Source organism: Thamnophis sirtalis, unplaced genomic scaffold (genome assembly GCF_051295495.1).
Source record: "Thamnophis sirtalis isolate CommonGarterSnake01/CBP01778 unplaced genomic scaffold, rThaSir2_p1.2 scaffold_2, whole genome shotgun sequence".
Classification (NCBI taxonomy): Eukaryota; Metazoa; Chordata; class Lepidosauria; order Squamata; family Natricidae; genus Thamnophis; species Thamnophis sirtalis.
The window spans coordinates 3,948,803-3,961,282 of NW_028261382.1; the positions used below are offsets into that span (position 1 = coordinate 3,948,803).

The 12,480-nt window shown below is 44.8% G+C and overlaps 1 protein-coding gene across 1 annotated transcript in view; it reads right to left on the minus strand.

The window, feature by feature from the left end:
* The window catches only part of STRA6 (signaling receptor and transporter of retinol STRA6), a 35,413-nt gene that overhangs the window by 9,737 nt on the left and 13,196 nt on the right, over positions 1 to 12,480 (minus strand). Inside the window, 10 exon segments of the mRNA XM_087704038.1 lie at positions 269 to 446; positions 527 to 588; positions 999 to 1,075; positions 1,528 to 1,595; positions 4,052 to 4,177; positions 5,612 to 5,778; positions 6,857 to 6,996; positions 7,208 to 7,253; positions 7,256 to 7,292; positions 11,435 to 11,513. Of these exon segments, the coding sequence (XP_087560164.1) occupies positions 269 to 446; positions 527 to 588; positions 999 to 1,075; positions 1,528 to 1,595; positions 4,052 to 4,177; positions 5,612 to 5,778; positions 6,857 to 6,996; positions 7,208 to 7,253; positions 7,256 to 7,292; positions 11,435 to 11,513 (980 nt within the window).

Here is a 12,480-nt window from a genome sequence, read left to right on the forward strand (position 1 = left end):
AATTGTTTGGTACTCATCATGCCTCTCGAAACTAATGAACGATGAGTACCAAGGTACCTCTGTATGTTTTTTATATTGCTGGGGGAAGTGAGACGATCAAGGATAAGCAAGCATTGCCATTGCTTGTTGAATTCCTTCTCAAGATTGACTATTGAATTCCTTTGCTCTGCTCTGTTTTGAGTTGCCTTCTGCAAGAACCTTCTTCATTCTAGCTGAGGTTGGCCAAGCACTGAAATGGACCCTGTTGTCCAAGGTTGAAGAAACATACCTTCCAATGACCAGATGTAGTGCTTAGCTGTTGCCAACTCTTTGTCTCCAGGAATGTTGGCAGGTTTTTCAGAAGGAATTAGACCAAACTGGACAAAGAGGGCAGTCATTTCCTTGGTCATCCCAGCTCTGATGATCTGGATGTTGGGGATGAAGGAAGCAAGTAGAAGAAGGGACACCTGCAAACCAGGAGAAGACAGATGAGGCTGGTACTACCACAGGTTGGGACAGGTTGAGAAGAAATTCTGGTGTACCTTACCTGGTAGACAGCTATCACCGCCATGGCTATAGAGAGGGCCAACTTCAGTGGGATCTGGAAACCTGCAACCACAAAACCACGGCTGGTATATCAAGAAGCATATTCTGATTGGTAGAAGATGAACCCAGGGCCTTTCAAACATTGGCTAGCTAAATTTTGGATGTTACCAGGATTAGCGGGACTTGAAGTACAACAAACCCAGAAGACAAAATTAGTTCAATACATGAACTGTGTTGAAAAACAGGCCCACAACGAGAGAAGGAGAACAACAAAAGAGATACAGAACGTCTTGGCAACTCCTTGCTCAAGAACACAAGTGGCCTTCTTGAAGATGTAGATGTTCTGCAGATCTTTCCAGAACCACCACCAAAATACAGTAGCAGTAAAACAACAACAGCAAGCTACCCATAATCCCTTCCAATACCTTCTTAAGAACCTACTGAAAAAGAATATACAAATTTAAATGCAGTACCTTCTTGGGGTGTGTATACAAATGTACGCAGGTAGGACTGGAGGCTCGAACGCACGCTCCGCTTCACTCCATTGATGCTGAAAGGAGAAGTTCACAAGAGCTGTCATAAATGCAAGGCTGGTCCTCACCAATCCTCCAGTTCCTGGGGGAGGAGGGGGGACGCAGTGGCTCAGTGGCTAGGACGCTGAATTTGTTGAACAGAAAGATCGGCAGTTCAAATCCCTAGCGCTGCGTAATGGAGTGAGCTCCCGTTGCTTGTCCCAGCTTCTGCCAACCTAGTAGTTCGAAAGCACGTAAAACATGCAAGTAGAAAAATAGGGACCACCTTTGGTGGGAAGGGAAGAGAGTTCCATGTGCCTTCGGCATTGAGTCATGTCAGCACATGACCACGGAGACGTCTTCGGACAGCGCTGGCTCTTCGGCTTTGAAACGGAGATGAGCACCGCCCCCTAGAGTCGGGGAGGACTAGCCTGTATGTGCGACGGGAACCTTTACCTTTAGTTCTCAGGGGATCAAATGGGGGTCTCACCTTTTCTTGGGTGTTCTTTTAGTCAGGAGGTGCTTCAAATATTCTTCATAATAGCTACTTCCTGGATCCTTCAAACAAACGAAGAAGCACTTCAAGATGAGATTCCAATAATTCGGGGGCTTCGCTAAACCCATGAAATCCCTTCCCCTTCTAGATGTTGCCTCATATCTCCCCTCCCTCCCTCCCTCCCTCCCTCCCTCCCTCCATTTTTTTAAAAAAAGTAGAACTGCAGTTGAGAATGCTGGCTTCCGAAGAATAGGAAATCCATAGAAGAGAATGTGTATATATCAGGGTTCAATTATGGGGACCTTGGTGCTTGCTGATCTTGGCTGTTTTCTTCCGGACGTTTCATTACCTAACTAGGTATCCTCATCAGTGTGAGTGGGTGGGGGGTTAGTTTCAGGGGTGGGACTGAAAAATTTTAGCAAGCAAACAACCCTGGTCAGAGAGCACCAAGGATGTAGACTTAGAAGAATAACTTTATTGCCACTTTAAATGTACACTAATAGCCATACATTAAAATGAAATTTCTTAGCCTTTTCTCCCGCATTCGCCCCCATGGGTGTGTGGTGTTTTTTTAAAGCAATAAATAAAATGAAAGAAATAGGTCTGATTCGTGCCCCCCCTTAAAAATGCCTCTCCTCATCTCCATCTGCTCCGCGAGCCGCGATAACAGTTGCAAAAGGTGCTAATTACACGGCTGCGCAGATGCCCAACCACATCTGGTGTGAAAGAAGAAGAATGGCGTAGTCATTCTGGGAATTGTGAGGAAAAGAGAGAAGACTGGGCACACAGTGAAAAAAATCTCCCTCCCTCTCTTCCTTCCACTCTCCCTCCATTCCTTCCTTTGCTCCCTCCCTTCCATCTCCCTTCCTTCCATCCTTCCTTCCTCCCTCCCTCCCATCCATCTTCATTCCTTCCACCTTTCCTTCCTTTGCTCCCTCCCTTCCATCTCCCTCCCTCCCTTCTCTTCTTCCCTCCCTCCCTCCCTTCCACCCACCCTCCCTTCCTTCCTTTGCTCCCTCCCTTCCATTCATCTTCCTTCCTTCCTTCCTTCCTTCTTTCCTTCCTTCCTTCCACCCACCTACCCATTCTACCTCCCTCCCATCCATCTTCATTCCTTCCACCCACCCTCCCTTTCTTGCTTCCTTTGCTCCCTCCCTTCTATCTCCCTCCCTCCCAACTCCCCCTCCCTCCCATCTCCCTCCCTCCTCTTCTTCCCTCCCTCCCTCCTTCCCATCTCCCTTCCTTGCTCCCTCCCTCCCTTCCAACTCCCCCTCTCTCCCTCCCTCCTTTCTATCTTCTTTCCTCCCTCCCTTCTATTTTCCTTTCTTCCTCCCTCCCTTTCTTCTCTTTCTCTCCCCCACCCTTTCATCCTAGGTTGTATAAAGCTTGGATTTGGTGAATCCCGGAAAACCGCATGCAAATTTCCAGGCCAAGGCACCAAAAGCATTCCTCTCACTATTGTTGGTTTGCAAAGCAGGGATTTCTTACACAACAGTCGGAGGGGATGGTGCCAACAGCCTGTTTTTTTTTTTAAAAAAAACACACAAGTGTACAATAAGGCATCAGTTCTCCTCTGAACGAGGGACATTAAGACTCAAATCTTCTTGGGCTGAGAGGTTGGGTTGACACCAACAAATCAATGAGAGGTCTTTGGAGAAAAAAGCAGATTAAAAAAAAGAACAACCACAGCTCTCTTTCCTACATTTTGATGTGCTTCTTACAGCAGAGGTGGGTTCCTATCAGTTTGCACCTATTTGGTAGAACCGGTTCGTCAAATCTACCGAACCGGTTAGAAGAGATTCCACCAGTGGACCCGGAAAGCAGGCCACACCTACAGAAGAGGTTCCAAAAGTTTTTGAAACCCACCACTGATCCTTGGATATGATTATTCTACACTATCATGCTCATATTTATAAAACTCAGTGCCTCTGTGAAAGGTAAGGATGACTGCTGCGTTTGTGGTGCAATCAGAGCATTGCGTGTGTTGAAGTTGTTTTAATGCAAACCAAAGATGCCTTTTAAAAAACAAGTTGACATCCTATTCTTATGCATGCCAGTGCTGTGTGTGAAGTAATTTAAGGTGGTTCTGACAAGTGTCATCGGCATCTTCATATCCGGTCACATGGGTGGCAAGCCACTCCCATCTGGTCACATGGGCGGCAAGCCACTCCCACAAAGGAGGCCACACCCACAGAGTAGGTTCAAACAATTTTTGAAACCCACCACTGTCTTACAGGTAGTTTTTCATTTGCAGCCATCTGTTTTAGTGACAATTTGACGTGAAAACCCGTTGTACGTCAGTATTTTTCAGTGACGTTGTAAGGTTGAATGGCCTCTAAACAAATGCTTGTGAGTCGAGGACTACCGGTATAAAATAATATTTAAGAATGGGGAAACAATCTACTAGGTCAGTTGGGGAAATTGAAAGCCGTGTGTGTGTGTATGTCTGTGTCTTTTCTCATTGTGGTTTATTGTCGCCTCCTTTTGAGCTGGAGAGGGCAAGATCAAGATAGGTTACCTTCTCGGCCGCCATCTTGGCGTCCCCTTTGAAGCTCTCAACCAGTTTCAGAGGGTACCAAAGGCTCAGCATGGCGAGGCACAGAATGATCGGCAGGTAGGAAAGCAGGGAGTAATATCTGTAGATCTGAGAAGAGAGGAGAAGGGGGAAAGACAGAATCAACTGTCTACCACCGAGAACAACCTCGGGAGTAGGTGAATTGTATCTCAGTTACAATCCCTCAACAGCTAATATTACGCTGGGGAGTTTCCAGACCCAGAGATTGTGGTTTATGGGCCAAAAACTCTCTGCGGGCAGCAACGCATGGGTGAATTTGAAGAGCCAGTTGGTCCCTCTTGCGAAGTCCCCCCTCCGTGAATTGCTCCGAGGTGCAAAGTCGCAAACAGAGAGAGAGAGGATTAATTGCTCTCCACCCCTTCTTCAGATCCTCTGGAACTCCGAGGGGGTGTTCTTGGATGTTTTCCTCCTTGTGGCACTCAAAAGATGCTTTGGTGTTAATGGCAAGCTGTGTCCCTAATTGCTTTCTGCCATCCTTCCTGGATGCTGAGAACACACTGGAGTCCTGGAGAAATCCAGAGATTTTGCTACTCCTCCTGTAAGTCTGGGCATCTTCCTTGCCCAAATTGTACAGGTGAAGAACCACTATATATATTAAAAAAATGTACGCAACTGTGGCCCCAGATCAGCCTTTCCCAAATCCAAGGGTGGCCCTCAGACCTTCTCTAGAAGTTGTGCCCAGGATGTCCTTCTGAATATAATAAAGGCAGAAATGGTTTTACTTGGGGAGTTACTAATAATTGGCTTCAAATTAATATATTTTGATTCCAACCATCTTTTTTTTAATGAAAATTTTGAAAAAAAAAACTTTTACAAATATTTACTTCCCTCCCTCCATGAGCCGAGGTGGCGCAGTGATTAGAGTGCTGTACTGCAGCCACTTCGGCTGACTGTTATCTGCAGCTCGGCGGTTCAAATCTCACCGGCTCAAGGTTGACTCAGCCTTCCATCCTTCCGAGGTGGGTGAAATGAGGACCCAGACTGTGAGGGCGATATATGCTGACTCTGTAAACCGCTTAGAGAGGGCTGAAAGCCCTATGAAGCGGTATATAAGTCTAACTGCTATTGCTATTGTTATTACAGGGTATAGATCTTTAACAAAAACATTCTAAAATAGGCTTAAAAAAAGTTAATATCATCTTTCATTTGAGCTTCAACTCCTCCTTGCTAGGCTAGCTCTAAACAGATGATATCATTCCTTGTTTCTTCAGTCATAAACTCTCTGGAATTTCTTAGTCCCGTATTTATTTTGAGTATAGTCAATCCATCTTCTCCACTCCAGTTTATATCTCTCGTTTGAATGGTCCTTGAGATATGCAGATATTTTAGCCATCTTCCAACCATCTTTTTGGCCTAACCATCTTTATTAAAAATCCAAAATTGGAGTCCCAAACTTCCCCAGAACCTCGATGTATCCTATGGCAGAAAGTCTGCAGAGCTATCCCTTTAGTTGGCTCCTGCCCAGTTTCTCCCCATCAGCCACCTTCTTCTCTCTCTCTTTACCTTGGATGACTGAGGACATTCCACCTTCTGCCAGATGTAGAGCACACAGTGACACCAGGACAGAAGGCAGCCCAGCAGGTATCCAACTCTGTGTCGGACAGTGGCGCAGGCCAGTAAGGGATAGTAGAAGGCAGGGTAATAGAACAAAGCCAGCATCTTCCAGTACTCTAGAGAAGAGAAGGACCAACATTAAGAGCCCAAGTATTTATGCAGAACAGGGGTCCTCAAACTACGGCTCGCTGAAGCCATTAATCTGGCCCACGTGGGACCACCAACATCGGTCTACCTGTTGGCCCCCATCCCCCTTCTGGAGGCCACAAATCGGCCTGTTTTGGGTCTCCCCAGCAGAGAGACAAAGAGAGAGAGACACACACACATACAGAGAGATAGAGATAGAGATAGATAGATAGATAGATAGATAGATAGATAGATAGATAGATGGATGGATGGATGGGTGGGTGGGTGGGTGGGTGGGTGGGTGGGTGGGTGGGTGGGTGGGTGGGTGGATGGATGGATGGATGGATGGATAGATAGATAGAGCGAGAGCGAGAGAGGAGAGAGGTGAGATAGATAGATAGATAGATAGATAGAGCGAGAGAGAGGGAGGAGAGAGGTGATAGATAGATAGATAGATAGATAGATAGATAGATAGATAGATAGATAGATAGAGCGAGAGAGGAGAGAGGTGAGAGGTGAGATAGATAGATAGATAGATAGATAGATAGGTAGATAGGTAGATAGGTAGATAGATAGATAGATAGATAGATAGATAGATAGATAGATAGATAGATAGATAGATAGATAGATAGATAAAAAGATAGATTGATAGCGTGAGAGAGAGAGAGAGAGAGGAGAGAGGTGAGAGATAGATAGATAGATGGATGGATGGATGGATGGATGGATGGATGGACGGACGGACAAGTAGTGGGAGCTCACTCCATTATGCAGCACTAGGGATTCAAACCGCCAAACTGCCAACCTTTCTGATCGACAAGCTCAGTGTCTAAGCCACTGAACCACCACGTCCCCCTCTCTTTACAGAACGATTAATTCGATGTGCCTTGCACTGTCTTCCAAAAATTTAACTGCCCACTTAAAAAAGAAGAAGATTATGGTCCTTATTTTCTATCCACTTTGGGTGCTCTTGACCTCTCCCCAAATCCTTAGCCAACGAAACTAACTTGAAAGACGGAGGAAGACGCTAGTTGAGAAAAGGCCCCGTCTTCGTATCAGTAAACCCTTTACCTCGGTTCTGTACGGAAGAGTTGGAGAGGAAAGGCAGGGGGTCCTTATCCAATAGCAGCACGCACAGCGACGAGAAGAGGATGCCAAAGACTGCAATGGCCAAGCCTCGGTTCTGTGTCTCTTCCAAGAAATTCATAGGGCTGGGCAAGCCGACAAACCGAATGCCAGAGAGGTAGAATAAACAACAAAAGAAAAGAAAACACACACCAAAAAATATAGTTCTACCAATGGAATGCCTCTGCCGGAAAGCTTTGAAGATAATACACTCCAAAGTTGGAAGACCACCCCGCCCTTACTCTCCCCCCCCCCCCAAGGCGAAGCATTCCCCACCCAGCATGGAGGAGTTAGTACCTCAAGAGTCCAGGAACTCCGTTCCAAAAATCCGGGTAGAGTTTCTCCTTTTCACCAACAGCGAGAGGATCAAGAGGATAACTAGCTGGAAGACAAGATTCCTTGTGTTTACACACAGCCGGATTCCTCACACAAATGAAGTTATCTCTCTGTTCTTAGTTATGAAAATGAAGATAAAATAAAAACAAAGACCAAATAAATTGCGTTTCTAAAGTCCTCTATCTGCCTAATGACCCAGACTTTTATCTGTCTGTCTGTCTGTCTGTCTGTCTGTCTGTCTGTCTGTCTGTCTGTCTGTCTGTCTGTCTGTCTGTCTGTCTGTCTGTCTGTCTATCTATCTATCTATCTATCTATCTATCTATCTATCTATCTATCTATCTATCTATCTATCTATCTATCTATCATCTATCTATCTATCTATCTACCAATGTATCTATCTATCATTTATCTATCATCTATATCTATCTATCATCTATCTATCTATCTATCTATCTATCTATCTATCTATCTATCTATCTATCTATCTATCTATCATCTATCTATCTATCTATCTATCTATCTCTCTCTCTCTCTTCTATCTATCTATCTATCTATCTATCTATCTATCTATCTATCTATCTATCTATCTATCTATCTATCTATCTATCTATCTACCTACCTACCTACCTACCTACCTACCTACCTACCTACCTACCTACCTACCTACCTACCTACCTACCTACCTACCTACCTATCTATCTATCTATCTATCTATCTATCTATCTATCTATCTATCTAATCTCCTCTCTCTCTTATCTATCTATCTATCTATCTATCTATCTATCTATCTATCTATCTATCTATCTATCTATCATCTATCATCTATCTAATCTCCACTCTCTCTTATCTATCTATCTATCTATCTATCTATCTATCTATCTATCTATCTATCTATCTATCTATCTATCTATCTATCTATCTATCTATCTATCTATCTATCTAATCTCCTCTCTCTCCTATCTATCTATCTATCTATCTATCTATCTATCTATCTATCTATCTATCTATCTATCTATCTATCATCTATCTATCTATCTATCTATCTATCTATCTATCTATCTATCTATCTATCTATCTATTTATCTATCTATCTATCACATCCATTCTTCATCCATTTGCATCACCCATCATCCATCTCTCTCTTTCTCTCTTTCTCTCTCCCTCTCTCCCTCTCTCTCAGTCTCTCTCTCTCTCTCTCTTTCTCTCTCTCCCTCCCTTCCTCCCCTCCCTCTACAATATAGATGGATATTCAACTCATGGTGCAGTGGAACCCCAAATACAAAACTCCATGGACCCCTCTTCCCTGGGTAACAGCAATCAAACCACTTGATGGGCTCCGTATCACCCTGGGATGCCCGGGGCTGGCATTCAATATCACCTCCAAGGTCTTTTGAAAGAGGGTCAAGAAAGGGGCCAATCTTATCTCTGCAGGAATGCAGGAATTTATAGGGAGGAAGAATCAACATGCGATTGCAAGATGTTTCATCTTGACCGAACCAGGTAACATCATTGGTGCTAAAAGAGAGTGGGGTTTGTGGAGAGGGGAGGGAGGAGGAGGAGGACTGTGGGGTCCTTGGTGCTCTCTGAGCTTAGTTATTTTCTTGCAGACATTTCATTACCCAACTAGGTAACATCATCAGTGTTAGAAGGAGGGAGAGGAGGAGGAGGAGGACTGTGGGGTCCTTGGTGCTCTCTGAGCTTGGCTGTTTTCCTGCAGACAGTTCATTACCATAGCAAGTAACATCATCACCGCACAAACATATACAACACTAAGTAAAATGATTACTGGGAAATGGGGCCTTGCCTTTAACACACTCGAGACCTCAGACTTAGGATGACGTTACCCAGTTTGGTAATGAAACGTCTGCAAGAAAGCCACCATCATACAGGAAAAAAATATATACGATTTTTCTCTTTGATTTCTCAGTCTTCACTTTCTCATCTTGATTTGAAGTTTCTTTCCATGGATTTGATTCCATTTCAATTATCAATTCCTCTACAACCCCCCATCCCCAAGACGCCAAGAGAATTTTAAAATATAAAATGGTTTTATGCCCAGCCGTATTTGGGATCGGGCCATCTGCCACCCTGCCTGTAAGGATTTTGCAGTGTTTTACAACACAGTCCCAAACTTTCTCCAAACTGTAAACCGTATCTGTCCACACTCCCTTTCCAGCAGCTGAACATTTCAGCAGCTGTCAACATGGGATATTAAATGGGGGGTGGGGGGTGGGGTAGGGTAACCCCACAATTTCACTGCGCGTAAAACATTGGCAGCATTTCTTTTCAGCTGCTCCCGGTGGGGAGAGAGTTGTTATGGCAACACGAAGAAAGACAGCCAAAGAAACTTTGAGCAGCCAAAGATGAGGGAAGAAATGCTCAACCGTTCACTCCTGCACGATCTGGGCTTAGCCTACTTCGCAGGGCTGTTGTGAGGATTAAAAACAAGGAGGGGAGGGGGTAATGGTAGCAGTCCCAAAGAGTCCAAAATGCGTTAAGTCAGGAAAATGGAATAAAACTGGACTGTCACCTCGGCTTATGTTGGAAAAGATTAAAAGTTTAGACCTGGTTTATATTTGGATGAAAAGCGAGGAGCTCAATTTGAAAAATATTGTCTTCCTTCCTTCCTTCCTTCCTTCCTTCCTTCCTTCCTTCCTTCCTTCCTTCCTTCCTTCCTTCCTCCCTCCCTCCCTCCCTCCCTCCCCTCCCTCCCTCCATATTTCTTCCTTTCCTTTCCTTCCCTTCTCTTTCTTTTCCGCTTTCCTTTCTCTTTTTCTTTCCCTCCCTCCCTTCACTCTCCCTCCTTCTTTTTTCCTTTCTTTTCCTTTCCTTTCTCCTTTCCTTTTCCTTCTTTCCTTCTTTCTTTTCTCCCTCCCTGCCCTCTCCCTCCTTCTTTTTTCCTTTCCTTTCCTTTCTCCTTTCTCCTTTCTCCTTTCCTTTTCCTTCCTTCTTTCTTTCTTTCTTTCCTTCCTTCCTTCCCTCCCTCTGTCCCCTCCCTCCCCTCCCACCCTCCATCTTTCTTCCTTTCCTTTCCTTCCCTTTCCTTTCCGCTTTTGTTTCTCTTTTCCTTTCCCTCCCTTCCTCCCTTCCCTTTCCCTCCTTCTTTTTTCCTTTCTTTTCCTTTCCTTTCTCCTTTCCTTTTCCTTCTTTCCTTTTCCTTCTTTCCTTCTTTCCTTCTTTCCTTCTTTCTTTCCTCCCTCCCTGCCCCCTCCTCCCTTCTTTTTTCCTTTCCTTTCTCCTTTCTCCTTTCCTTTTCCTTCTTTCCTTCCTTCCCTCCCTCCTTCTGAATGTGGTTTCTTATGTCCTTAAAATAATACTTTCTTTAGACTCACTGAACCGAGTAAAGTCCCAGTGAGATGTAATTTACGTGCTTGGCTAAAAATAATCCAGGTAGATATTTGCAATAGCATGCAATGAACTGTCTCTTTCTGTGTTTCTCAACCTTGGCAGCTTGAAGAGGTGTGGACTTCCATTCCCAGAATTCCCCCTGGCTGGCTGGGGAATTCTGGGAATTGAAGTCCACACGTCTTCAAGTCACCAAGGTTGAGAACAGAGGTGGGTTCCTACCAGTTAGCACCAGTTCGGTAGAACCGGTTCGTCAAATCTACCAAACCGGTTAGGAAGGGTTCCACCAGTGGACCCGGAAAGCAGGCCACACCTACAGAAGAGGTTCCAAATTTTTTTGAAACACACACACACACACACACACACACACACACACACACACACACACACACACTCACACAGAGAGAGAAAGAGAAAGGAAGAAAGAAAGAAAGAAAAAAGAAAAAAGAAAGAAAAAGTGATGAAAGAAAAAAAGGAAAAAGGGACAGAGAGACAAAAGGAAGGAAAGAGAGAGAGAGAGAGAGAGAGAGAGAGAGAGAACACATGGCCGGCAAGCCACTCCCACCAGGTCACATGGCCAGCAAGCCACTCCCACAAAGGAGGCCACACCCACAGAGTAGGTTCAAAATTTTTTTGAAACCCACCACTGGTTGAGAAACATGTGTCTATTTCATGGATCGGTAGATCACCGATTCCAATCAGCTTCACAAATGTTGTGTAAGATATTTTGGATACCATTCCTCTCTCCATAACTCCCGTGTCCTCTTATCCCTTTGTGAAGTGGCCCGCGGAGGCTAAAGGCTAATTTGCAAACTTCTTCTTTTTTCCCCCTAAGATACTTACAGAAACCGGAGCCATGCTGCAGTGATAAAGATCAAAGGGAACAGTCAGTCGGCAGTCGGGGATACTGTTGGAAGCCATGCTACAAGAAAGCATCAAAACCATTTTAAAAGCGTATCTGCTTCACAAAACAACATTTTGAGAGCTGTCAATTCTAAACCCATATCCTCCGGCTAAGAGAAAATTCTGCATTTGACAACAATGCCTTAGGACAAAAAAAAAAACAACCCAATCACATTTATCTTCTTTAATTCTATCCAAGTTGTTGTAACCTGCCAGTGGCCAGCAGAGCTGACAGCAGATTCAGACAGTGAGGAGGGTTGGGGAGGAAGATGGGCCAGTCCTGGAGTCTGGGGAAGGCTCTGAGGAGGGCTCTGTGTCGGAGGCAGAGAGGGGGCCAGGGCCGTTTGACAGTTATCAGCTGCCTTCGGAGTCAGACATCAGTGAGGCAGAAGAACAGCTGGAGCCTGTTCCCAGTGTGCGCATGACGAAAGGAACAGCTAAAGAACAGGGGTCGACTTGGGAGTAAGGCCACAGGTGGACGATGCATGGCCCCTCCCAGAGGAAATAAAAGAGGAGCGAAAGGGGAGTGGAGTTTGCAGGAGACCATTAGTTTGCTTAATTGGTTTGTGACTCTCCGAGACGCCTTGCCAAGTTTTGCAGATATCTGCCTGTCAGCTCTCCAAGCCAGATAAGGTTTGTGACTATAAATCCTCCCTTGGAAAGACTTTGCTGGATGTGAATGAGCAGAATTCACAGCCGATTAATCATTGTCAGAGTTTGCTTCATGCTCTCGGGAAGCCTCGGCAAGAACACACGTAAGGGAAATAAACGTTTTTATTTCCTAGAGGTTATCTTTCTGGTTCCTCGCTGAAACTAACTCAATAGTTTAAAATAGCAGCTTTAAAGTAGATGTTAGATGCCTCACCTTCACGGAAAGTCTAGAAAATTAAAAGGAATCATTTTAGCAACCAAAAGCAGAATCATTTTAGCAGCCCCCAAGCCCATAAGCCAAAAAGCTTGACTGGGAGCAGAGATTAAGAGCCAGT